Below are 27,509 nucleotides of genomic sequence, written 5' to 3' on the forward strand. Positions count from 1 at the left end.
GATATGGTTACTATTGTGATGCTTATTAATCAAGTGATTGCTCTAGAATAGGTGGAAAGTTAGCCATAATAAGCTTCACTAAACTTGATGCTAAGATATTGACTAAAATATTTAAAGTAAGGACTTATGGTAGTAATGCTCTTTTTGCAAAGTTATGCTATCCAACCAGCTCCACTAAATAAGCCATGCATATCCTTGAGAGTTTTTTTATTTCTCTCCTATCAGGTAAGTTTAGCTAAGTACATTCAAGTACTCAGAGTTTATCCCATCATGTTGTAGGTGAAGTTCTCAGCCTACTGAAGATGGTGGCTAACCACTGGTGGGCTCGGCGACTCTATATTTATTTCTCATCTATAGGCCATTGCTGGGGGATGTTACTTATGCTAGCAGTGTATTTGAAACTTATGTTATTGTAACCATTTTAAAGCTATGTTGTTTTAGCTATCATATTTGTAAACTTGGCAACATATTATTATTTGTGAAATCTATGAGTGTGGCAATGGTTGTGGAGGGTAAGCCTATTGAACACCCCTCACACCATGTGTTAAGTTGGGGGTATAAAAGAGAGCAACTAGATTTGTGTCCAACTGGGAGAATGGATAAATTGATCTTTTTATGTCTATTGGCCAAGACTATCAGAATATGATCAATAATGACGTGAAAGAGACTAAAATTTGTGGATAGTGGCATTGATAGGATTGAGTTTTAGATGACAGATTAGGTATACAAGTTTTACCCAATGGCATATAGAAAGTTTTCCCTATAAAAAATTATAAGGTTTTTAAGATTCCATACCATGACTTACTACACAGTCACACTGAAGGTGTGGAATATCTCTTTTGGATGAGATAATTTGAGATGTTTCTAAATCAGAGAACAAATCACCCTTGATTTTAAAAGAAAATTCCAAAGGATCAATTTCTTCTTCCTTTTGTGTCTCCTGGTGTTGGGTTCATAAACCCAGGGTCCCTCGGGTATCGGCTTCCACACTAGGGCTCGGCCTAGGAGGACGGCCTTCTTTTCCTCTGGACCGGCCCAAAAGTCTAAATTCAACATACCAGAGCACTCGCTTCAGGCCCTGGCCACCTTTGGCCCATCTTTCTGACCGGAGCACTAGCTCAGGCTTAGGCCAACTCCGAACGGCCTCTCCGATCGAAGCGCTAGCATTAGGCCCCGGCCGCCTTGGCATGGCCTCCACCCAAAAAGCCTGACCCGAGGACTGCCTCCAACTCCAACCTCGTATCTCTGACCGGGGTTCATACAAAACCCTGCCCATCGCTATTTTCCGACTGGTGCGCCAGTACCAACTGAGGCCATCCAACCGAGGACGCCCGCTCAAAAAGAACCAGTAGGCGTACTAAGCAAGGCAAGACAGGGCTCGCAAGTCAAACCACGGCACCAGAGACCATACCCTGTGGAACAGTATTTTACAACCACCCTACCACAAATAGTATTGTAGGCGCCGACATTTACCTCTACAGTATTGTAGGCGCTAGTCAAAAACACCCATACGGTAAGACCCCCCACGTGCCTCTCAGCATCGACAGTATTGTGGGCACCAGGATTCACCGTGCCAGGTGAACATGGTAAAGCCATGCCTCCAGTCGGCGAGACAGCATTTTTGCAGGTACCGACGTCCCCCAGTCTTGAAGAAAGCAGCTCAACCTCCCACATGTACCTAACATTCTGCAGTGACATCAATAGTATTGTGGGCGCCCACCATTGTCCCATCCCCATCGGCGTGGGCAACAAGGCTTAGAAACATCCATACTCACTCTCTCTCACTTGTAAAGCCATCCCCTTCTTCTATAAAAGGGGATGTGCTCCCTCCAAACAAAAGGCAGTTAACCCAAGTCGATTTCTTCAAGTTTAGGTTTAAGGTTGGACACTTCGTTCATAGCATAACTCCTGTCGATCTTGGCCCTTCCGACCGGATCGACCGTACACCCCTCATTTCTCCTTCTTGTTTGCAACCCCACTACAGACTTCGAGCACCTAGGCTCAGGAATAAAGTCACCGACCAACCCACACTGGACGTAGGGCACGTTGCCTGAACCAGTCTAAATCCCATGTCATTGAGTGCTAGGCCACCTCCGATCACAATGTACAGCAAAACTACAAATATTTACTAGTTGGTCACTTTCTATACTGACAGTTAGTGCCATCCGTGGGGAGGACGCTGTATGTTCAACACTTTTTTGGTAATCGGATGGCCCATTTCTCCGCCACCCTCGTCGTGGCGGGTTTGGGCAATACGATTAGCTTCGGCTCGCTGGAGTTCCCCACACTCTCGCCCGCTGGGATGCGAGTTCCACCCATCTTCGAGCCTTCCCAGGCCTTCTGCTTCGAAAGCCTGGACTTCACCGCCAACCGGCTCGGCGTACTCCACCTCCGCGATGAGACTCACGACCCGGCACCTGTCGGAGGGGCGCCCTCCATCGACTTCGGGATGCGTGACATCGACGGCGCGACATCTGCGCTTCTATCCAAGCAAACTCTCTGCTCAAACCCCGCTGTGAGTAATATACATGCTGTTATTTACTTACTATGTTCTATCTTCCGCCAAATACCCGGTGGGTTCTCGTTGTCCCCGTCGCAGCCGCCATATGTCCGGTCCCCCTATGGTCTCGTGTCACCCACGGACGCGTACGCCCGGGGGCTCCAGCGGATGCCAACGCCACCCCCTCTCACGTCTAAACTCGTGGGGATGGCGGACTATGGTCCCAGCTGTCTCGACTTCATGGACGACGACGTCAGGAGTGATGTAACACCCTAAAATTAGCTACTTTATAAAAAGAGTAAAACGATTTCTGTTAATTGTTTTGTGCTCATAAAAACATAGGTAAAAGAAAACTTTCTTTAAATTAAATCCAACATAAGGGTAGCAACATGTTTGCGCATACATGCAGTTGCATTGGTACTTTTGTGATGAGTGGTTTGAATGTCGTTGCATTGGTACTTTTGTGATGAGTGGTTTAGAAAATAAATTCAAATCTCAATCTTCAAAATATTATTTTCAAGTAGTGGTTTAAAAAGAAATTGAAAACTTGCAAAAATAAAAGTTAGATAAGATGCTTTGTTTTCAAAATCTAAAGGCTTGAAAAAAGTTTTAAGACGCGTTAGAACGATGCCTCTCTTTCTGGAAATCTTTCCAACCTTTTTTGGAATTAAATTCCTATTTCTTGGAGCCTTATCTTTTTCCTCGATCAATCTAAAGGTCTTTTCGGGAGCTAAAACTAGTTTGGTTGTGTTCCTTATCCTTCCATCTATCCCTACGAATTTTTTTGGAATTTTTTGGAGCTCAGAGATATTTTTCGTAGCCTAAATAGTAATTCCTGATTTTCTGTAATTATTTTAATTCCGAAAATCAATAATTAATAAATATCTTCACTTTCCAAAATCTCCAAATTCTACGTATATATATATATGCTGGTGTAGCCCTCGACGCGAGGATTCTAGAAGTACAGCCGGTTTTTCAAGCCGCCACTCTTAGCCCCGCAGATCGGACGCCAAAGTTTGGCACAACTAGGTTTCCGACGAACTCTTCGGCGAGCTTTTCCGGCCAAACCTTCGCGTTCCGACGTCAACCACCACTACCACAAGGTAGATCTCATCGTTCTCTACATCGTAGTGTCCTCCTTTTCTTGAATCCATCACCGTTTGACCGTTTCCCCTTCGTTTTCCTTTTTCCGGTCGATTATCCGGCGAGCTTCACCATGGCTTTCTCTGTTTCAGGCCATCTCTGGCCATGGCCGCGGCCCTCCTCGCCTAGGGTCTGGCGCCGCCGCCCCTGGCCCTCACCCGCGCGTCTCCAGTCGACTCAGTCAGGCGAGCCGCTCCCCTTCCCCGCACCCCCAGCCCCTCCAGTCGCGTGCTCCAGCGTGCAGGCAGTAGGCCATGCCTGTAGTGGCCGGCAGCCACCGTCTGAAGCCGGCCCTGGTCCAGCCGCGTGGGCCCCTGCGCCGTGCGGTCCTGTGCCGCCGCTGTCTGGCCAGCCAGGCAAGCCCCGGCCAGGTTCTGGACGTCCTCCATGAGCAACAGCAAACCTCCATGGCTGGCCACGATCAGCAACAGCCCAAGGTAAAAGATGAACTATTTACGATTTTGCCATCCAGTTGTTAATCTCCGTCGTTTAATCGTTTTAACTCAATTTTAGTTCATTCCAGTTGCGTTAGTTTCGTGTCATCAAGATCTATGCAGTAGCGCTATTAGTTTTCATATAACATATTTATGAATTTATTTTATTAAAATATTAATTGTGCCTATAATTAATTAATCGCTGATTAATTAAAATCGGTTTAGGTTTTTTATTTCGATTCGATTGCGTGAGTTTCATCGCAGTGTGTGTTACGTGTTAGCAGCAATGTTTAACATGTCTTACATCTTGAAAATTTATAAGTTAAATATTAATTTGATTATGGATTATTCAATAACTTTTTAATTAAAAGCAATTTAAGTTCTAATTCTATTTTGCACCATTTAAGTTGCGTTTGGTTCGTGCTGACGTGAACTATATGCTAGGGGCAATGTTTTTCATGTCACATGTTTTTCCATATATAGCTAAATATTAAATTGATTAGTATATTTGCACACAGGTTGGAATTAAAAGCAATATAGGTGCTTAACTTTGATGATTTATACCTAAAAGTTAATATGATTAATTGTTAACTTAAAAGTATTTCTAGAATATAATTTGATTAGCTGAACAAGATACATATGTGATAAGTAGAGTAGATGCAGTCACATGCTTAATTCCTTCGTGAAGGTAAAGTTTAATTGTTATGTGATAACATTTATAAATAATATATGATTAGCTTTAACTCGACTTTTAAAACTAAATATATTGTGATTAATCTAAATCAATATTGCTCATATAGTTTTTCTTAGCTAACCTAAAACAAGCTCGTAGTTGTTTCTTTTATAATATAATGAAAATATTTACATGTGTTTCTACAATTAAAATAAGTTAAATGGATAGGTTTTATTTTCCATTGCATTGAAAATCCTTCGATGGTCGCTTTTTCGTCGAATCGCATATAGCGTGTCTTTTGCGTCTGTGTGTTCGTAGCGATGCGTAGAATCGTATTTCAAACTATTTTTCTTATTTTTCTATGATTGGTGTACTGTTCTCATATATTCTTGTTTGTATTCCATGTATGGATGTTTGTGTGGTGATATATGGTTCAGTCAATCGGTGAGGTTTACATGGTGATTAAGAAGCTGTTCTCTGAAGACTAGAAGCTGAGAATTGGTAGCAGGAGATTAAAAGTTGAATACAAAGGCTTTTAAGCGTATTGCTTTGGGGGAAAGCAATTTAAGGCAAGTGTACCAAAGGCCCCTTGTTACCTATGAACTATTACCATTCATATTCATGCATGTGACTAATTTGAAATGCCTTAAGGACTTTACCTAGATGAATTCTTGTACCACATATCCTTGTCACCTATGGTTTGGGTATGCATTTTGGATAGATGCTGCAGCGCTTAACATAAAATAATTGTTAAACATGACTAAAGGCTATATGCAATGTGATAAAATGGAGCTTTTTAGCAACATATAGGGGGCTAGAGTACGGGGTTGAGTACTCTAGTGCCCCTCCATAAGGACTTAATCCTAAAGCGGCAACCCAGGAGGTTCCGTACAACCCCGAGTGTCATATGGCTCTAACTTTAACCTATTAACTAGATTGTACTAGCTCATCTGTAGCTCCAGTAAGGGGTAAGAGGATATCTTTCCTTTTTCTGCTAGGGTGTGTACCGTGCTGCGATGCCCACGTGTGCCACTCCTTTGTAGCTACGACTTGTTAGTGTAACTAGCTAAGGGTTTCATAGTGAAACCTTGCCACACTTCCTAGGAAGAGGTGTAGTGGGCTTTGCAAACCCCGGCATTGGGAATCACAGCTCGGTGGGTAAAGATGTACAATTTCTGCAGAAATAATTAACCTGTTATAATAGCCATGCTCACGGATATGAGCGGTCTAGATCCTTTAAGATTAGTGGTTACTGTGGATGGTGGATGGCTGGGAATTGAGATAAACTTGACTATACTTTAATATCACTTGGGAATTGGGATTGTTCATTAAAGTAGTGATTCAGGATGCTAAAATTTGATCAACTAAAATTGCGAACCGCAGTCAAACAGTGTCAAGCCTTTTGAGCCTCATAGATCTCTTTGATATACTTGTTAAGTATGGTGAGCTTACACTTGCTTTACATCCAATGAAAATCCCGGATGGATACTAGATTGCCAGTCTGGAGGAGTTAGGCTTGTGGTCAACCAGTCAGTCGTCCCTATGGATTTGGAGTCTTCACCAGAAGATCGAAGTCGACTTTCCGCTGTCTATACTCTGAGGTTATATTCCTTTTACTAATACATTATGTATTAAGTATTGTCTCTTGATATTACCTTTATTTGTGGCTATATGTGAGATTTGACTTCCTGGGCTCACTTATAGTGTGTATCTAGTTTTGTCTTTAAAACCGGGTGCTACAAGTGACGACTCTAGCATCAGCGATGTGGCGCCAAGCCACCGTCCGTCCCATGAGTGCGCTATGACAAACGCTCTGAAACGGCTGCTAGGGATAACAGAGTCCGCATGGACTCACGCCCCTCTGGGCCCTCATGCGGAGACCCTCGAGCTCACGCGTGAGCATGGGGAGGATCTACAACGACAGTGGCCGCATCGGCCACCAACTGCGCCAGCGCGCTTGGCGCACCACGATGCGTCCCATGCGCATAGACTGGCGAATGGTGCCCAGGGGCGCGCCCGTTGGGTCCAGTGCGACACCCCAAATAGGGGAACCGATCCCCCATAGTTCGCTCGGGCCAGCCAGATCATTACCGCCGCGGCAATGCTCCTGCACAGCTTGTCCGAGCCGAACGACCCTCGTGAACAGGCGATCCACTGGAACCTCTGGGCACTAGTGGAGACCGCCGCCATTCAACAAGCGGAGAGCTCCGTATCGCGATGCCAAGTTGTGACCTCGCTCCCCATCCGGGGAACAGAGACGCAGCAGATGGGGCACTACGCCCTATCGCCGCCACAACCACCGAGTGTGGCACATGAAGCTGCAACCGCACCTCGTCTTGACTTGATGACCGCTTCGTGCCGACTGCCTGTCTACGCGTGCCTCGGGCTGAACCAAGACACGCGCGGCGTCGATCGGAGTACCAGCACTGACGGCCTAGGACCACCAACCTTTGCCCAACTCCCCTAGCAAGCATCGTTCTCACCGCACTTCAATGAGGGCCATGGCAAAGGAAAGGCCAAGCGCCAGGATCAAGATGAGGGCCCCACCACGTAGAGGGGAAAAAGAACAGAAAGGATCACCGCCGACCGGCCACCTCCGCGTCGGTCGCCGTGGTCGATCACCTGGGCACTTAGCCCTAGCAGGGTCCCTCCGACCACTTCCACGAGCTCATGGAGAGTCCATGCACCAACCACAACTACCCTGTGAACCACCTCTACAAGGACTGCCTGCTCCTCAAGCGCCTACTGAGGTAGGCTGGCAGGCCAAGAAAAAGGAGAAGAAGCAGCAACAGAAGAAGAGGGCAGAACAGGCAAGGATCCAAATGACTAAAGTAATTCGACCGGACGCCTACCGACTGAAGGATAACGACGACAATGCTCTCACCAAGCACCTTGGAACAGCTATGTCTTTTCTTCTTTTCCTAAGTTTCAGTCTTACCTTACTTAGCGAATGCTCCTACAAGAGCACCCCGACCCAAACACTGTTTGGCTCGGAGCACTCGAGGGCTCCACCAGGGGGCTCTATTACCCCTTTGTTGTTTTTTACCTCAAGTACTCTTTTGCTTTTGTATGGAGAAATTCCTTCCCACCCCAAAAAGGGGGTAGTTCGTTCCTTTGTTTTACCTTACGTAACTTTGCTTTAAAACATTTCGACTGATCACACCCCACCTTTTCCTATGGCTACGACCGGCCGAGCCTCATGGGCCACGCCCCAGGCTCGCAAGGTTGTGACCTATGGAACAAACAGGCAGGTACGAGATAGAAAGAAATTTAAAACAAAATTATGCTAAGGGAGAACTAAGAAACGAAAGGGAACAAGCTTCCCTGAATGGAGCAACTCCATCACAAAAACAAAAGCTGATTGCAGTCATTAAAACACACCACGAACGTCTTACATGGGGGCTCCCCCACGAACTTAAAACTTTTTACGTTTACTAACTACTTATATTCTACAAGCTATTAAACTGACCCAGCGGCATCTGCTGGCGGCGCGACCGACGAAAGCGTAGGCTGCTCACTCCCCGGTGGCACGATGTTCGGCTCGATCGAGGCCGAGGTGACATTTCCCCTTGAACCAGGCTCCGGGCTATCCGCAGGCTCGGAAGCATTCTCTCCACGCATGCTTCGGGCCATGTCTTGACGGCAAACGTCCATCACCCACTCGATAGAGACTTGCTCTGACACCGACCACGTGTGCGGCAGCAAGCTCACCCTGATGGATTAGATGTCCTCCATGCTTAGACCTTTAGCATACCCACTGCAGATAGCGTCGAAGTCCAGGTTCGGGTGGTGCGTCACCACCGAGGTCAGCACCCCCAACGCTCCATAAAACAGCTCGCTCCTAACAAGGTCCTTGACTGCATCTAGGACCTCGGCCAGTTGGACCGTGGGCACACTGGTACTTAGCGCCGACCCAAATATTTCTAAGACGACGAGCCGAGCAGCATTATAGATCTGGTCCAAATCCCCTTCGAGAGCACGTCGCTCTTCATGGGACTTGGCCAGCTCCTCGACGTTTCGACTGAAGCTCACCTTGGACGTCTCTAGGTCTTGCTCCAGTGCCTTCACCTTTTCACCCAGCTCTAGAGGAAGGGCGACAAACTCAGAAATAGGCTAAGGGAAAAATCAACACCACGAGAAAACAAAAGGGTACGCACCGGTGCGAGAGGCCTCAAGGGTGGAGAAATCCTCTGCCTGCCGGGCCACCTGCTCACGCAACCGGGTACTCACATCTTCCATCCCCATCACCTAGTTCCAGAGCGTGAGCACTTCCTGATCCGCCTCTGACCGGGCCCTTTGGTCCACCTCCAGGGCCTTCTGTGCCCTCTCTAGGGTGGCCCGCTCCAGCTCAAGGGCCGCCAAGGCCTCTAGAAGTGCCGCCTCAGTATTGGCCAAGGACATTCGTAGCCTTGCCTCGATCTCCTCATGGCGGGCCTTCGCCGCCTCAAGCCCTTGCTCGGCAGCAGTCGCCCGCTGCCCCTCCACCCGCGCCACGGCCGCCTCGACCGTCTAGACTTGGGACTCACGGCAAGTCGACTCCGCCCGGTGCTCTAGCTCGGCCGTCCGAGCGTGTTCTGCCCGGAGGAAGTGTGACTTGCGGGACGACACCTTCCTTATCTCCTATAAAAACAAGCGTTATAAAAACAACCGACAAAAGATTCAAAGGGCGAGGAGAAGTACCAAAAACTCACCTCCACGGCAAGCTGTAGGTTGACCTCAACCAGCTGCTGGGCAAACTAAGCCTGCTTCTAGGCGCTCTCCAGCTTTGCGGACAGCTTGGTGAGCTCAGACACCACGGCATGCCCTTGTCCACCAAAAATTTCCCAAAGCTGGCACTCCCGGGAATCCTGGAGGACGAACCTCGCCTTTGACGGGTCCTCGGGGAAGGGCCACTCTAGGTCACCCTCTGATGAACCGCTGGAGGGCCCAGCCTCCGACCGGACCACCACCAGCTCCCACGGCGACACCACCGGTTCCGCCACGGTATCTGCCTCGTCGTCAGACGAGATTTCCACCACCATGTTCGCATGAGACGCCGCCGGGCATCCTAGCTTTGCCCCAGCCACGCTTCCCTCTGGCGTATTCGGCTCCGACGGCAAGGATAGGTCATGCAGCCCTCCACCCGGCCAGATAGGGAGTTCGCTCTCCATCATCTCCTCCACCGCAACTGCCAGAGAGGGGGCCACGAGCGTCACCTCCACCGTCGGCACCGGGATCACTGCCAACACCAACGCCACCACCGCTGCCTTATCAGCAGCCCCCCTGGGGGGCAACACCCCTGGGAGGGAAGGCCTTGCTGCCACCACACGCTACAGTGTGGGCCTCCAAACCTCCTGCATGGGGGTCAGGGCGATGCTCAACCCCGGCATCCCCCGGCCGCTAAACAAAAGTCACAGGTAAGCCACACTCCGCAAAGACTCGACCAGCAAGAATCGAAGAAGCAAGGAAACATACCGGGTGGCGAGCGGCACGACGTGGAAGGCAGGCTCCGACGACCATGGACCTACGGGCCGAGGACCGCTCCCAAGCTACGACCCACGCCCCCTCGCTTCGAATGGGGTCGGAGTCATCCCGATCGGCTCCCACCTGGCCTATGGGTCGCTGCGACCTCTAGCTCGGGACTCCCCGACCTAAGCAACGGGCGGGGCATCCTCCGACTACAAGTCGCGTATCGGCCGGGCACCCGTCTGCCCCTCAGACCGCCTAGACTGCTCGACTACAGCCACGACATGCAAGGCCTCCTTCGGCTGCAAGTCCGTCATTGGCACCGATTCCATCACCGCGCAAGCGCCCGTCCGCTCCTCGGACCGCTCGGCTCACTCAGCCGCACCCGCCACGGACGATGACGGGATCGGCGATGCCGCCAAGGGGCGTGGTGACCGCGGTCGCTTCACCGCTCGCTCGCCAACGACGTCCGCACTCGCTGCGCGCTTCCTCGACGTAGGAACCACCGCACGCCGCGTAGCCTCCTACTCACCACCAGCGGACGTCGCCTCAGGGCCACAACGCTCTGCCAAGGTCGCAACGACCTCCTGACTCTCCTCCTCATCGGAGAAAACCATGTCCTCCAAATCTATAGGAGGGTCATCCGATGCGAGTTCCAACTCGACGTCGCTCCTACGTTCCCTGGCCCTCATGCGCCGGGCGACCTCCTTCTTCTTCTCTTCCTTCCGCCGAACCTCCTTAGTTCTCTTCTTGTTCTGGGCTTCTGCCACTTCCTTCTGAGCGGCTTGCCAGGCCTGGCCCTCTGGTCCCTTGGGAAGGTGCGACCGGGACTTGTACTTTCCAAGCCTCTGTGGAACATACGACCCCCAATCAAGAAATAGGAAAAGCAGAGAAAAATGCGCGGATTAGAGAAGGGAATGAACCAGGCAGGACACGATTGAAGAGTTGAAAGGTATGGGCCTCCCTTTGACCCTCTCCTTGGGCCTTAGCTGTAGCACCCGGCCAATGTGACTCCAGACCTCGTCATCCGATAGATCCTCCGATGACATACGGTCCGGGTCTGTGAGGCCGTCGTACATCCACATCGGCCACACCCTCTCCACCAACGGCACGACCCGATGATGGTACAGGGTGTGAAACACCCACACCGCGTTGAGGCCACTCTTCATGAGCTTCCGGAGCTCTGCCTCAATGACTCCCATCTTATGCTTCTCCTTTTTGGCACAGCCCCACGACCAACTTTCTTTTTTCTCCGACCTCCTATCGGTGAACACCGGGAATGGCGCCGCTACTGGATTCCTAATGCAGAACCACTCCTCATGCCACCGCCAATTGGAGTCATAGGGGAGGTACCTGGGATACGAGTCTCCCATGCTCAACTTCCTCTGCAGGGTGAATCCTCCCACCGGTGCGATCTTAGCCGAGTCCCCCGCCGTCAAGGCTTTCGGGGAGAAGAGCCGCAAGAAGAAATCCACGTGCGGCTCCATCCCAAGAAAAGCCTCACAGACAGTAACGAATTCGGCAAGGTGTAGCACCCCCATCGGATTGAGATGCTACAGCTCTAGGCCCCACTCGTTGAGAAGCCCGCGCAGGAACCAGTGCGCGGGGTATCCCAAACCTTGCTCGTGGAAGGTAAGGAATGAAACCACCTTGTCGGAACGAGGTTGCGGGAACTCCTCCTTTCTAGGGACCCTCTAGTGCGCCACCTCCTATGGCGATAGAAACCCTTTCTGGACGAAGGCCTCCAGCACCGACTTCCTCACGGTGGATGACTTCTAGTCCGACATCCTCACTCTGGCTTGCGAAAAGGATCAGGAGTTCTCCTCTTCTCCCTCGCTCTCTCCCCTTCCTTTCCTCGAAACCTCCACAGCTCTCAGGAACACTCTCGATGAGGAGGAGAAAGAAAGGCGGCGGCGGCAGACGACGAATAGGCCAAAGAACGAGGCGAACACCCTCTCTCTTCTCCTACTTAAAGAAAGGGGGGCAGTGGTTAGGAAAGGACGTGCCGATCGGGAAGGTGAAGCGGCGGGGTGAGAAACTCTCTCTCTCTCTTTCCATTTAATGCAGATGGGACACCCCCTGATCGATGAGACATGCCCAGCATGACAAAATGGCTCCTGATCAGATGGGACACGACCAGGACATGGCCCACCACTACCGCACGACCAGCTACTACCGCACGTCGGGCATGAAAACCGAAGCGTCACCACACGTGGATGGCTCCCTATCTCCCCAGGCGTGACCTAGAGAGATCCAACAGCGAAGTCTCCACTGGGATAGACCAACCGGCCTCCTGAGTCGATCAATTCACTTAGGATAAACACCTGAGATATAGGTCCTGGTCGGACAGCTTCGACTGGAGCTCTTCAAACCCCGTCTCTCAGGTCACCGAGGTGAGCATGTGGTCATTAATACATACAGTTCACACAAGGGCTAACCCATGATTGACAAGCACAGGTACCAGTCGGACGTTTCTGACTAGAGCTCTTCAAACTCTGTCACTCCAGTCGTGCAGGCCCCACCACACGAAATCTCCGCTGGGAGACAACCAGACCCTCCTGAGTCGATCGATTCACTCAGGATAAGCACCTGAGATACAGGTAGGAAGCGAAGGGGCGCCCCATGCGGGCCATGTCGACTCTGTCTCGAATGACAAGCATGGGTCCCGGTCGGACATTTCTGACTGATGCTCTCTGAACCCTGTCTCTCAGGTCATCAAGGTAAGCATATGTTCACGAAACACAAAACTATTCACGCGAGGGCTAACCCACGATTGATAAGTGTAGGTCTCGGTCAGACATTTCTGACTGGAGGTCTTTGAACCTCGTCGCTCTAGTCGTCAAGGTAAAACACTATCAAAGCTCCTCTATTTCAATTTAAAACATTCATACATCCATACGCGCATTTCATACCATACGCCTGAACCCCCTAGACGGTTAGGGCATGAACCGCTCAAGGGCTCGGGAACTAAGCATCGCACATGCAGCGAAATGCATCAGAACGCTCCGTGTTGCGTCATGAAGCGGCGGTTGCCTCATTTGATATGAGTAACCAATAGAGCCAGGGGAGAAAACCATAGATGAGCACCATGTGGACCTAGCCCGATCCAGCAGACTAGGTCATCTCAACCTTCTTGTTCGATCCTGAACCTCTCGCCAAGCCCATAGAATCTTCATCGAATGGGAGGCCGAAAGGCCACCCAGGTTGGTCTCCGAAACGACCTAGGCATCTATCGGGTTGCAGGTAAAGGAGTAGTGGAATGTCACAAGAGGGCTATGCCGACCCTATCACGAACGACAGACCCAGATTCCACTCGATCACACCCGTTAACAACTCACCGAGCTAGTCTTTCGAGCCCGAGCGATCGGGACAGGAGACGAAACTCAGCCCTCCTGGTTTGTGAGGAACCAGATAGGGTAACGCACATAAACTCACATCAACCCCTGTGAAAGGCCCGATAGGGCTCGGGGGCTCAAGAAAAATGCCAAGGACGGTGACCTCGAACTCGCCAGATCCACGACTATGACTCGCCTGGTCCCCGGCGTGCACCGACGCTAGGACCCACGAGCACCGCCTCGTCTGATCTTTAACTAAACTAACAACGTCTTCGTAACAGCTTCGGACGGCTTCACTGTGCTCCAAATAAACCCTAGGACCATGACTCCTAAACTCGTGTCGATAGGATCAGCGACATCTAGCTACGGCTCTTGGGGCCGTGACTCCTAAACTCGCGTCGACAGGATCAGCGACATCCGACTACGGCTCTTGGGACCGCAACTCCTAAACTTGCGTCGACAGGATCGGCGACATCCGGCTATGGCTCCTAGGACCATGACTCCTAAACTCGCGTAACGGCTTTCTGAACTAACTAAAACTAACTCTCTCGATCCACGGTGTGCACCGACGCCTGGGTCCAATCATGACTCCACCTCACCCGATCCCGTGGCACGCATCGACGCCAAAAGATCAGTGAGCTCTGACACAACCAAACCGAACTAGCTCTATCCACGGCGCAGACCGACGCCATGGTCCGTTCACGACTCCGGCTCACCCGATCCCACGACGCGCAACGACGCCGCGGTTTTACAAAATTCTATCTCAAACTAAAAAACATGCATACACGCCTGCTGAGACAACACCCCCAGCCGGTTCGGCCCAAACCGCCTGGGGCTCAGGGGCTACAACCGTGGGTGTGCTCGTGCGCACCCGCCGACAAAACAGAAAAAACATCCCCCGTTGACAAAACTCAGAAACACCGCCCAGTCGGTTCGGCACGAACCGCCCGGGGGCTCAGGGGCTACACCCGCGGGTGCACTCGCGCGCACCCACTGGTAAGACAAAAATCCCCCGGACGATTCTGCCCGAATCGCCCGGGGGCTTAGGGGCTCCTGTCGGGTTCATAAACCCAGGGTCCCTCGGGTACCGGCTTCCACGCCAGGGCTTGGCCCAGGAGGACGGCCTTCTTTTCCTCTGGATCGGCCTGAGAGTCTAAATTCAACAGAATGGAGCACTCGCTTTAGGCCCTGGCCACCTTCGACCCATCTTTCTGATCGGAGCACTAGCTCAGGCTCAGGCTAACTCTGAACGGCCTCTCCGATCGGAGCGCTAGCGTCAGGCCTCGGCCGCCTTGGCACGGCCTCCACCCAGAAAGCCTGACCCGAAGACTGCCTCTGACTCCGACCCCGTGTCTCCGACCAGGGTTCATAGAAAACCCTGCCCATCGCTATTTTCTGACTGGCACGCCAGTACCGACTGGGGCCATCCGACCGGGGACACCCGCTCAGAAAGAACCAGTAGGCGTACTAAGGAAGGCAAGATAGGGCTCGCAAGTCAAACCACGGCACCAGGGACCATACCCTGCGGAACAGTATTTTACAACCACCCTACCACAAACAGTATTGTAGGCGCTGACATTTACCTCTATAGTATTGTAGGCGCCGGTCAAAAACACCCGTACGGTAAGACCCCCCATGTGCCTCTTGGCATCGACAGTATTGTGGGCACCAGGATTCACCGTGCCAGGCGAACATGGTAAAGCCATGCCTCCAGTCAGCGAGACAGCATTTTTGCAGGTACCGACGTCCCCCAGTCTTGAAGAAAGCAGCTCAACCTCCCACATGTACCTAACATTCTGTAGTGACATCAACAGTATTGCGGGCGCCCACCATTGTCCCATCCCCATCGGCGTGGGCAACAAGGCTTAGAAACATCCGTACCCACTCTCTCTCACTTGTAAAGCCATCCCCTTCTTCTATAAAAGGGGATGTGCTCCCTCCAAACAAAAGGCAGTTAACCCAAGTCGATTTCTTCAAGTTCAGGTTTAGGGTTGGACACTCCGTTCATAGCATAACTCCTGTCGATCTCGGCCCTTCCGACCGGACCAACCGTACACCCCTCATTTCTCCTTCTCGTTTGTAACCCCACTACAGACTTTGAGGACCTAGGCTCGGGAATAAAGTCACCGACCGACCCACACTGGACGTAGGGCACGTTGCCTGAACTAGTCTAAATCTCATGTCATTGAGTGCTAGGCCACCTCCGATCATAACGTACAGCAAAACTACAAATATTTACTAGTTGGTCACTTTCTGTACCGACACCTAGGTTGGTTCAGGAAAGCTAGTTGTGGCTGGTTCTAGGAAGGGCTTGGTGGAGATTAGGCCACTAAAGCTTGTTCTTCCTTTGGGATTACCTCCTCATTGGAATATTCATCATGAATGGCAGTGTATGTAGTGTTCTTAAGGATTCTATCAAGAGTGGTTCTCCCTTCACTAACCCAGACAGGTAAAAAGGCTCATCCTGAGGTGGTGTCAAGGAATTGTGCAGTTTCTCTTCTAAGACCCAAATAAAAATGTTGTAAAAGCATTTTGGCCAATCTTTCATCCATTTGTTCCTATACTCACATGGTCACCAAAACTTATGGAATTGATTAGAGATAAATCGTATGACTATGGTTTGAAGTCATTTACATTTTCAAATTAAGCATAGTTGATGGTATGAAATGATGAGTTAGTAACCATCAACACCCTTCAAATACAGTAGTGTGATCACCGTCTATGGCCTACAAAAAGTGGGTGTGGGCAAAAACCACTTTTATAGTAATTGTAGAAGCTTTCGAAAGTAGTGGTGTATGGGATTAATAAGAGCAACTCCAGAAGGGCCCTTAAACAGCCCCCTAAACCAAAATTCGGAGGCTCAAGTAAAAAACACAAGTCCAACAAGATTCCTATCCTAGCCCTCAAAATGGGAAGGCCCTCAAATCTCCCCACCCCTAACCCCCAACCCTCATTACAATGGGCGACCCCATGACACTCAAACGTAAATGGTAGTTGACTGCTCCCCCCTAGCGCGTGCACCTTTTTATCTTCTCGCGTGCCTGGTGCGCGCCGCCGTTGGTGTCTACCCCATCTCCATGACCGATGTGGGCCTCCCCTGTCTCCTGAGTAGCCTCTACCACCCTCCCACACTTGCCCACAACCAATCTACACGTCCGCAATGACCCGATAGATCACCCTCATCCTCATGGAGACGACCCTGGTGTGGTTGGAGGCAGAGCTGTGGTCGTGCTTGTGGAGGTAGCCCATGTCGAGGTGGAGGTGTCCCATAAGAAGTCGAACGTCTATCCATGTGACCAGAAGAAGTCCCAGAAGAGGAGGACAATGGGGCTGTCCTCATCGGGGTGACTATCGAGCCGAACATAGGGAAGAAGCTTTCCGATCCACGGGAGCGGGGGGTAGGGTTCCGTGGTGGTAGAGAAGGGGAGGGCGATGAGGCTGCCCTCTGCAGGGTGGGTGTCAAGCTGAGCGCTAGGACTCGAGGACGACGAGCACATGGACTCGGCATGTGAGTTATGTGAATCACAAGTGGGTCCTAAAAAAATAGGGACTCAAATTTGAAAGATACTATTGGAGTTGGGTCCAAAAAATAGGACCCTTAAACATAGAGGAAGCCCTCAAATAAAAAATAGGGATTTATTTGGAGGCTTTGCTAAAGTTGCTATAAGAGTATTGGTAGTCGACAAATACCCCGCCACCAAGACATTGTCCCATCCAGATAAATCTACATGAGGTAGGTCATAATTTACTTTATATAAATGCCCTAGACAATGACCAGTCATTTCCACTTGTGAAAGATGAGCGCCGCAATATCACAGTACATCCTTGTTCGATTTCTCAATCTCTATCATACACTGTACATATATAGCATCTCATCTCATGTGTAAGTGCAGCCAATAATAGGCGAGCCAATAGGAGGTAGAAGTTGCTTCGGATAAAAGCTGCGCATTCTGTCCCGGCCCCTAGACGGTGACTCCCTTGCGATTTCCAGACCGTTCATCTCGGATCGCACGGCCATGCCAGTGGACACGTGGGCCGTGGCACGTGAGAGGCCACGTGAAGCTGCTCCCACCGGGTTAACGTCGCTTGTGACTATGCCGGCGGTCAGTTTCGGATGGCCATGCATCGTCGTCAAGCTTGTGCAGATAAGATTTCAGAGAACTCTCTATCTTGAAAGCTAGGAAATAAATAAATATTTATATGTGTGATTGTGCAACTAGTGTTTCTGGCTTTGGTTTGTGCCCATGGGATTTTGTTGATAATCCTGGGATTACATGTGAGTCCTATGTATCTTTATACCAACTCTAACCTCTCTTAATGAAGCATGTGCCAAGCACGCTTTCGAAAAAAGATTGTGCAACTCGTGAGTGTGCATGTTGTGACTTGTCAGCTAGTGATGCCTCTCTTTCAGCAGGCATATTGGCACATATATATGGAAAGTCTTAATTGCTTTGTCATGTTTTTTTCTGTATTACATCTATATATCCATTGTCAACACATGCTAATCCAATTGTGTGATATATGTGGCAGCATGATCACACCAATGGATTAATCAGTTTCACTAGCTATAGCTAGCTTAAATCTAAAATCACTGAGACATCTTATCGCAAAAATAAAGAAAGCTGCTTCTCCATCTACATAATTCAGTATTTGTGCCATTTTCACCATTACAGAAAAAGAAAGAAAAAGAGATAACATTGCAAATTAAAGCTTTAACCTTCAAAAATAAACCTAGCAAGCAAAGCTCTACCATTCATTAAAGCAGAAGAGTCCCTTTCACCATCTTTTGCACAACTGTGACGTCCAGACCCTATAGAATTGTTATCTTTGATTATTTGTCATATATATCCTTCTGCTGGTCGGCGAGATCTGAATTCTTTATGTGAACAAAACTGACCCGATAATGGTACAGCCAAGAGGAACAAACTAAATATCATGCTGTTCACCACAGCATGCTTTCCCAAATAACCATGTGCCTATCTTCTTTTTCTCTACACAGGGTCTAAATATGCATGTAACCTAATTAGCCATTTATTTTAGGAGTAATGTGTATTAGTACGCCATTTTGTCCATGGTGTATTTAGCCAGCTAGCTTCAATTGCTAGCTAGTGCCAAGAAAGAAATGGAATTCTATTAATGTTGCAAAATATCCTTATGACTGAAAAAGTTGAGCATCTTCATTTTGAGTATAACTCTCCAACTTTGTTGCTTCTGTCGGCAAAGGGACCAGCAAACGATTTTGTTTAGGTAGCATATATGTTTCTACTACTAGTAGTTACTAGAAAAGACTTGGCATCTTCACTTTGGCCACATGAAATTTTGTCCATTTGTTTGCACGTGGGCATGTCGTGAGGAATCCTCTGCGCATGTATAATCTACCGACAGTCACATTCCTCTGTCTTTGGATATTTGTATATTTCCTACCATAAGGCTAAGCATATGTGAAAGGAATAGATGAAGGGAAACAATAACAACTACAATTTAAAACCACAAGGCTAGCCACTGTGATAGGACTAAGGTAACAATAATAAGGAGAGGCTTTAGTTGCTAAATAAGTGTAGCTCATTTGGTAGGTTGTTTATGGTATAACGAACTGCATCCGTCGTAAAAAGAATGCAATTCTAGGACTTATGTGTTGTCCAAAAAGAATGCAACTCTAGTCTTGTGAGTAGGTATGATATATCCTAAAAAAAATGTGCTCTATAGATGAATAATGGAATAAAGTTTATAGCTTCAATCATTTCCTTTTGTCACGTCAACACATGTGGACAATAAAAAGAGTAGGATACATGTGTCTTCTTTGTTATGTGCTATTTTTTTCTCTATATGTGATTACATCCTTTTGAGGACGGATGGAGTATCTATATATCTAAGGGTGCAAGTCCTAGACCTGACATGTGTACTCCCATTTTTTTTCTAAATTTATTTTCGTAACAAACGGCCCTATTCATTTAGGGTTATTACTGGCCTTCGTTTATAGGAGTCAATGTCTAGGTCTCTTGTGTTTCATAAAAAGGAAAGAAAGAGATAGGCTTATTTAATAATGTTGTTGCTGTTGTTGTTTAGTGGACAGTTAGGATGTAACAGTTTAATTAAATCAGCTGCAAGAGGAAAAAAATAGTAAAACGAAATGGAAGGAGAGTTGAGAGTAGCTGGATTGACGTGGGCATGAGGCGCCGCGCTTGAATTGACCTATTACTCTAGCTGGTTAGCACCATTTAGCTAGCTAGCCTCTTGCACCCCATAGGACCTATATGTGAGAATGACCATCAATATACTCAAGCATATGGAAGTTGCATGGTTGACTTGTGCACCCTACTTATACCACATCCTACCGCTTCATGAATCATGAGGTGCTCCATTCCCATTATTGCCCTGCAGCTGGCCTTCAAATCTCTCTCTGACATACTAGAGCCGCAACATTTATTTAGGTAGAAGAAGATGAGCTTGTCGATCAGCATGATGGAGGCGAGAATGCCTCCGGGGTTCAGGTTCCACCCCAGGGACGACGAGCTCGTGCTGGACTACCTCCTCCACAAGCTCTCCGGATCCGGCCGTGGCCATCGCGGCGGCGGCGCGGCCATCGTCGACGTCGACCTCAACAAGTGCGAGCCATGGGACCTTCCAGGTCGGTAGCACTAAGCACTAGCTAATTACACTGATAGCTACTCTCAATGATCCAGTAAATTTTTTCTTCTTCTCTTCTCATGCTCCGTACATTCAGTCTCAGAAAATTAATTCTGATTGATTGCAGAAATCAACAATACCCTTATGCTCCGTGTCTTCTCGGTCTCAGCAAATTAAATCTGATTCATTGCAGAAATCAACAATACTCTTTTTTTTGCTAATGTTGCTCGTTCTTCTTTCTTCTTAATTTATTTATTTCTCTTCATTCTTCTTTAAAAAAAATGGAACAAGAATATATCGACTTTACTAATTCAGTAGTTCTGCAAAAATGAACAAAAATTTTGGCTTCGCCCGGGTTCGAACCGGAGACCTTCAGTGTGTTAGACTGACGTGATAACCAACTACACCACGAAACCATTTTTGTGATGTTCTTCAGTACGAGTTATCTAATGGAGGTCATTTGTCGATGTTGATCAGAATCTGCGTGCGTGGGTGGGAAGGAGTGGTACTTCTTCAACCTGCGCGACCGCAAGTACGCGACGGGGCAGCGCACCAACCGCGCCACGCGCTCCGGCTACTGGAAGGCCACCGGCAAGGACCGCGCCGTCGTCGCCGGCGGTGGCGAGGATGCGACGGCGGTGGTGGGGATGCGCAAGACGCTGGTGTTCTACCGGGGCCGAGCGCCCAAGGGGAGGAAGACGGAGTGGGTCATGCACGAGTTCCGCCTCCACCCACACGCCGCGCCGTCGGTACCAGCTGCGGCAACGAAGGTAACCTAGATCTGCATACACCATATATTCTTGGTTCATGTTGTCACAAACCTAAGTCTCAGGTGATGGTATTTATATCAAAATAGCAGTACTATGTTCGCTGTTCTTTAGGATTTTTACAGTCCTTCCAAAGGTTTACAAAAAGAAAAAAAAAAATTGGTCACCAAAATTGTCTTTGGCACCTCTGTGATGATGCTAAAGAAGCTCTTACTCTTTGGCTCTATCCAAGCGTGTAGGTCTCGTTCAACATTCTCGCATGACAAAACTACCTGCAAGTTGCCCACCCCAATTATTGTATATGCACGGTACCATTATTCATGGCCTAGTCTCCCCATCCATTACTACCTTTCAGTCAATTCATGCCTACGTCACTGCCTGCAATGATCCAATCCAAAGTTGTTCAACTGATTCCATCATATAAGCTACAGTGAATGGAGTAAATTAATGTACTGAACATTCCCTTGAAAAGGAGTTATTTGACTCTCTATACGACTAATTCTTCTTTTACTCATGTTGCCAATTAATTAAACAATCAGATCTGTAGTTTTGCTAATTTCCTCAAGTTCCAAACTTGCAAGACAAAGTCCTTCAAGTAGCTTGTTGTAAATGATGTTATGTCAGTGCCATCAACATCACATAGTAGAGTAAATTAATGTACTGAACACTACCTTGAAAAGTATGTGATGACTCTCCAGTTCACTAATTCTTTACTTCGAGTTGCCAAACATTTGTATGATTGCTTATTCCTCGACAAGTAACCAACTCCAGAAAATGAAACTATTCAACGCAACTTGCTACATAGGGCGGTTATGTTAGTTGCATTGCATCAACATTATGTATGACATCAGTCTACTGAATCAGCCTATCAGAATTCAGAATATTCTTGCCCTACTTAGGATAAGGATTTTACTGCATCCAGCCAAGATATATGTTCAATTTCAACTGGCCTCATATTTCCAGCCATATATCACTTGCAATTTCTATATGGACTATATATAACATAACATATCTCTGCAAAATTCAGGAGGACTGGGTGCTATGCAGGGTGTTCTACAAGAGCAGAACAACCACCCCAAGGCCAGCTTCTGAAGATGCCCAGGACGGCACCCCATCGGCTTGGCCAGAACTGCCGGCTGCCCTGCCGCTTGCACCCCTCGCTGACACCTACACCGACTACGGTGCCGCACCAACGGTTTCAGAGCAGGTGTCCTGCTTCTCCGGTCTGCTGGCACTGCCGTTCAAGAGACCAGTGAGCCTTGGGGACCTTCTGGAGTTCGACACCTCCGAGAAGGAATCCATCAGGACAGTGATGAGCAGTGTCTCAAACAACAGTAGTTCAGTACTGGAGCTGACTCCAAATTGCAACTGGAACCAGGAAAATGGCATGTTACAGATGTGGAACCCCCTTGGGATATGAGATAGATCTGTGTTGTTTGCTGGATAGTGGTTGTGAAGTGCTGTCCTACTGGAGGTCTGGAGTGTTAGTACTGAGTGTACATGCAGATTAAATTTGACTAGTAGTGTGACATGCAGATTACAGATTAGATTATTCATTATTGGACTAATGGCTTGGCGTAGTATTTGTACATAGGAATATAGGATTGCTAATGAAGGAACCGTGTCCTTATATCTTGTTCGGTTGTTCCTATTTCTCTATTCTCCAAATATGTTTCTAAGTGCAGATGAACGTGAACAAATGATATTTTGCTGCAAAGTCGCTGCAAGGTTTGATTCTCCAAGTACACACACTTAATAGCCCCTTTTCCCCCAAAAAACGCTATGAATAGCCTTGTATGGGTCTTTGCTGAGATAAATTTCAGGTTTCTTATTCTTATTCTTACCACAATCAGGTTTAAGGGATGGATATGCACCTGATAAACTTTAGATAGTCGGTGAAAGACAAATATTTACAATGTAATGAAGTGTGATGAAACTCTAGGAGTTGCTAAATTTTCAGGCTCTAGTTCTGATGCACTGTCACCTTCCTTTCACTCTTTGCATTGAGATGTTCTCACGTTTAGTTCAAACTTTTCTATGAATCCATATCTCGTGTTTCATAGGTAAATTTCGTCTTCTGAATGGCACTTGCTGGAAGGCACAAGACATGCCAATCCAGGCGCAAAGGTAGTACTCCGTACTATCCATAGGGATAAACTTAGTCCAGATCACTTTGATAAACTGGCACTGCTAGCATTTTTGCAAGAATTCAAGGTGATCAGACTGAAAAGATAAAAGACAGATTCTGGAAAAACTGAATATGGTAGAAACCCTACATATTCAATATATGTAGTTCTAACACAGATGAGTAAAGCATATTCAATCCTCTGTTTCACTCCAATGGTTCCATTTCAAGTATCAACAACAACAAAGCCTTTTAGTCCCAAACAAGTTGGGATAGGCTAGAATTGAAACCCAACAGTAGCAAGTTCAGGCACGTTAATAGCTATCTTCCAAGCACTCCAATAGCTGTCTTCCATTTCAAGTATATACAACAAAAAATGAAATAACAAACGAACATAATCAACAGAAGCGATGCAGTATTTTTTAGCATCGTAGCATCCACAAAAAAAAATTCTCCATCTCTCTCTCCCCCTTTAATCTAAGATATTTTTTGTATATATACCAGTTTTTTTTATCACAGAGACCACTCTGTGTTTGCTTCTGATGATGTTAAAGGTTCAGTCGTGGCAAAGGATCTCAATATGGTAGTGTCTGCATTGCTTGGTCTCTGATCGTTGTTTTCATTGAGGTATGGGTCACCGATCACGGCTGGTTTGGTGACCCTGTCCATGGAGACTTCCTTCTCTCCTGTCAGCATTAGGACGATGTTGGCCATGTTTGGACGCAGTTTCATCGCATCTTGGGTGCATAGTAGACCAACCTTCAAGAAACGACATGCCTCTTCAACGTTCAGGTCGTTCCCTACTTCAGCATCTATGATCTCCTCTAGTTTTCTTTGCTCATAGTATGTCCATGTCTGCAAGAGCACCAACAAAACTTTCAAATTCAGGAACACCCAGCTAAGTGAGCTTGGCCACAGAGAAAAAAATATATCTTGAGTGTTTGTACTTGGAATGCCATTCATTTTGAAGGTGTATTTTACTTTATTTGGATACATGACAAGGCGAGCTACAACCATATGACTCTTTAGGTTTAGCTACAAAAGATGTTTGGTAGCTGACCATGATGAATATAAATGACAGACTATAAATACAATAGTTACAGTTAATTCATCAGATACCAAATACTAAACAATATTAGGTCTGGTTAATCTATATCCTGTGGAAGTCATAAAATCCCTGTGTTCCAAGCAGGCCCTAAATGATAACTTCAGCATTGGAAAGCTAACTAAACTGAGAACCTCAAACTGAAGCGTAGGCTTACAAAGTATGACAGCGCCTTACCCTCTCAAGCAGAAATTGATCTCCATGAGGCAATCTACTATTGTGGTTACATCTACCAGTAACAATTTCCAGTAGTACAACACCAAAACTATAGATATCTGATTTCTTTGTCACTTGTCCCCTGACAGCATATTCAGGAGCCAGGTATCCTCTGAAAAAGGAATTAAAAAAAAATGCAGATAAGAACTAAATATATTGTACACAATAATTCATTCAAACTCCTAAGCAAGGTTATGCTTACATTGTTCCTGCAACCTTAGTGCTCACATGAGTTGCATTGGGCGGGAGGAGCCTTGCCAACCCAAAATCAGAAATCTTTGGGGTAAGATCCTTGTCAAGAAGAATATTGCTTGCCTTTATATCTCGATGAATTATAGGGGGGCGAATTTCTTCGTGAAGATAAGCAAGCCCACGAGCAACACCTACAGCAATTTTGACACGGGCTCTCCAATTGAATCGGATGTTGCTCCGGCCTGAACCTGCAATACCATATGAGTACACACATATCACATAGCTACTAGAAAATTGACTTGTTAAAGGAATAAAGTTGGTAAGCATGTCACCTAGAAGTGTATATGAAAGACTATTGTTCTCAAGATAATTGTACACAAGAATCCTATGAGACCCTTCGGCACAGCAACCAACCAAGGTAATTAGGTTTTCATGTACGATATCTGAAATTGCTGTAAGTTCAGCTACAAACTCTCGGATACCCTGCCTTGAACTAGCAGAAAGGACCTTCACCGCAACAATTGTTCCATCTTTAAGCTTTCCCTGTTCAAATAGGGTAAAGTTTAAATAAGACAATTCGATACAATAGACATTAAACCTGATTGAAGTGGCCAACTATGAAAATTACCCTGAAAACGGAGCCAAAACCACCCTCACCGATCTTATTTGCCCCACTAAAACCATGTGTAGCTTTCCTCATCTCACGATAGGAAAAAATATTCACCTTTCTTCCTCCTGGCACAGCCAGAACATAAATATAAATGTATCAGGAGTTTTTCTTTTCTAGACAGAAGAGTTTATAATTCAGATGTATGATACAAAAATGCTCACCTTCATTTTCAGTATTTTGTTTCATGCCTGTCCCACACATAAAACAGCAGGCCATTTTTTTTTTGTTTTTGAAAATTGAATATAGTTGATGCCCCCAGAATTGAATGACCTCTGAGCTCCTGAGAAATAAGTGGTCTTAGGTCAAGTTTGAAATTTGAGAGAGAGATACAACATTAGATGTAAAAGGGTGTGTGTATGTGTGTGGCTGTATGGGGTTTCTAAACCCACTCCTTTATTCTTCTTAATATAATGATACGCAGCTCTCCTGCGTGTTCAAGAATAAAAAAAAACTCCTAAGAAATAGACAGAGGGGCATAAGAAAAGTAACAGAGATTATAGCATACAATTAACAGTCTCAATGTAACAACCCAATGGTCCCTCGTGATCATTATTGTGTAATCATAGATAGGCCCACTTACTGGTACACGTTCACTGTGAGAAACACTTAATTATGTATATAAATAAGAGACCTGATGCACCCATGTGCAGATTTGACTCTACCTGTCACATTATTAGCACTGTTAAATCAATTAGTGTTTATTCTGGAGTTAAACGGTCAACTTGCTAAGCTAATATAAAACGTGTCTAGTGGGGTAAGGGAATATATAGTCCTGAAATCACATGAAAACAGAACCAGGTCGATGTAACTTGGAAAAAAAACAGAGAGCAACCTGTGTTTACATGAGCTTTAATAACAACAAAAGTAAGCATTGGCACAACTGGCAGACATATTCTTCGCACACCACCAGTTTTACACTGAGAAAATGGATAAAGTCTACCTGATTTTACAGAAAACAAAATAGTGCATTCTTATTTTCACCAAAAGTTGATATTTTCATGAACTTGATGTGTTCTTCTCATGACAGTATGAAAAATTTCCACTTCCTTTATGTTAGTGTTTGATTGCGAAATAAAACTAAATTAGATAGTCCATATTTGACAATTCCTAGTCAAAACAGTGAACTAACAACATTCCTATCCACCCACCCTAGATACCCAGCCATGCACAAGCACGGTACTTTCCTCCTTTATACAAAGACAGTGCATTTCGCTTCCTTTGGGATGCAAAATGGAAGAAGTATTACATAAACAAAGAAAGTGAAAGTAGTAACCAATCTACCGATGTCAAATTGCATTCACCGATCCAACCCACCTAAACTAGACTAGGCGCGGAGGCGCCAATCAAGAATTTAGCTAATCAGTGCAACAGGGTTGCACACACAAGGGCAATGAAATAAAAGTTGGTGAAGAAATTTCAGAAAGATGCCCCCCTGACATTTATTTTTGCAGAGGCAAGCCACCGTACGGACTCCACCTCAACCATTCCCAAGAATTTATAAAAAGATCATCAAGCAAGCCGCTCGAATGAGAAAGCCAATCCAGATCAATAGATCACCTGAAACCTCATTTACGGAAATCGCCAAACCCAGCAGCGCCCGAAAGGGCGCATGCTGACGCACACCGCTACAGTCTCGTCGAACACCGCGTTGGCGGCGCCGCAACAAAAGAGCGTCTTTTAACCCCAAAAGGAGAGGGAGGGAGGGGGGAGGGCAAAGCAGCTTGATCTTCGGAGCCCAGAAGCCCGACAACCAAGAACAGAAGCTTAGATCCTCAGCACCCGACCCAAAGAATCAAGAACTGACAACTCACCTGATACTGGCGCGCTGCCGGCCTCAATGCCGGCGCCCAAGAACCCGTGGCGCGTTCCCTCGCCGGTGAGGACTGGGGAGATCTGGGGAGACACGGCCAGTCGGCCACACAGAGAGACAGAGAGACGAAGACACAGAGGTACAGGTACTAGATGAGCTTTGCGGCCCGTTCGTGTGTCTTAAACCCGACTTCTGACTTGGTCTATTTCTTTTTTTATTTAAAATAATATTTTTCTCTTATAAATTCTTTTAAAATTTTGGAAGAAAGCATTAAATTCTTACGGAACCGACCATCCGAACGGGGCATGTGTGGGTGTTTGTTCCATCAGACGTTCGGATGCTATTTAGGAGAACTAAATATGAGTTAATTATAAAACTAATTACACATATGGAGACTAATTTATCAGACGAATTTATTAAGCCTAATTAATCCGTCATTAGCATATATTTACTGAAGCACCACATTG

General features: G+C 47.1%; 2 protein-coding genes and 1 non-coding gene across 6 annotated transcripts; 1 reads left to right on the forward strand and 2 right to left on the reverse strand.

The window, feature by feature from the left end:
* Positions 1–19,705: 19,705 nt before the first annotated feature.
* On the forward strand, positions 19,706–22,559 carry LOC136499235 (NAC domain-containing protein 21/22-like). 2 transcript variants are annotated; one of them, XM_066494947.1, is made up of 4 exons: positions 19,706–19,883; positions 19,962–20,158; positions 20,635–20,927; positions 21,952–22,559. In XM_066494947.1, exons 2-4 carry the CDS (start codon positions 19,972–19,974, stop codon positions 22,342–22,344), a joined length of 873 nt encoding a protein of 290 aa, XP_066351044.1. In that variant the 5' UTR covers positions 19,706–19,883; positions 19,962–19,971; the 3' UTR covers positions 22,345–22,559. The 2 variants fall into 2 exon arrangements, with proteins under 2 accessions (XP_066351044.1, XP_066351043.1); XM_066494946.1 differs by having other exon boundaries at positions 19,707–20,158.
* TRNAV-AAC (transfer RNA valine (anticodon AAC)) lies at positions 20,500–20,573 on the reverse strand. Its single transcript has one exon. It is a non-coding gene; the product is annotated as a tRNA-Val (tRNA).
* Positions 22,560–23,360: 801 nt separating the features above from the next.
* LOC136499234 (cold-responsive protein kinase 1-like) lies at positions 23,361–27,204 on the reverse strand. Of its 3 annotated transcripts, XM_066494945.1 has the most exons (8): positions 27,044–27,204; positions 25,394–25,512; positions 25,191–25,297; positions 24,895–25,105; positions 24,573–24,810; positions 24,332–24,482; positions 23,809–23,904; positions 23,361–23,735 (listed from the first exon to the last, which is right to left on the reverse strand). In XM_066494945.1, the coding sequence occupies exons 2-8, from the start codon at positions 25,446–25,448 to the stop codon at positions 23,691–23,693; spliced, it is 903 nt and encodes a 300-aa protein (XP_066351042.1). In that variant the 5' UTR covers positions 25,449–25,512; positions 27,044–27,204; the 3' UTR covers positions 23,361–23,690. The 3 variants fall into 3 exon arrangements, with proteins under 3 accessions (XP_066351042.1, XP_066351041.1, XP_066351040.1); XM_066494944.1 differs by having other exon boundaries at positions 23,361–23,904; XM_066494943.1 differs by having other exon boundaries at positions 23,361–23,904; positions 24,573–25,105.
* Between the last annotated feature and the right edge of the window lie 305 nt (positions 27,205–27,509).

The sequence above is a fragment of the Miscanthus floridulus genome, chromosome 13 (genome assembly GCF_019320115.1).
Source record: "Miscanthus floridulus cultivar M001 chromosome 13, ASM1932011v1, whole genome shotgun sequence".
NCBI lineage: Eukaryota > Viridiplantae > Streptophyta > Magnoliopsida > Poales > Poaceae > Miscanthus > Miscanthus floridulus.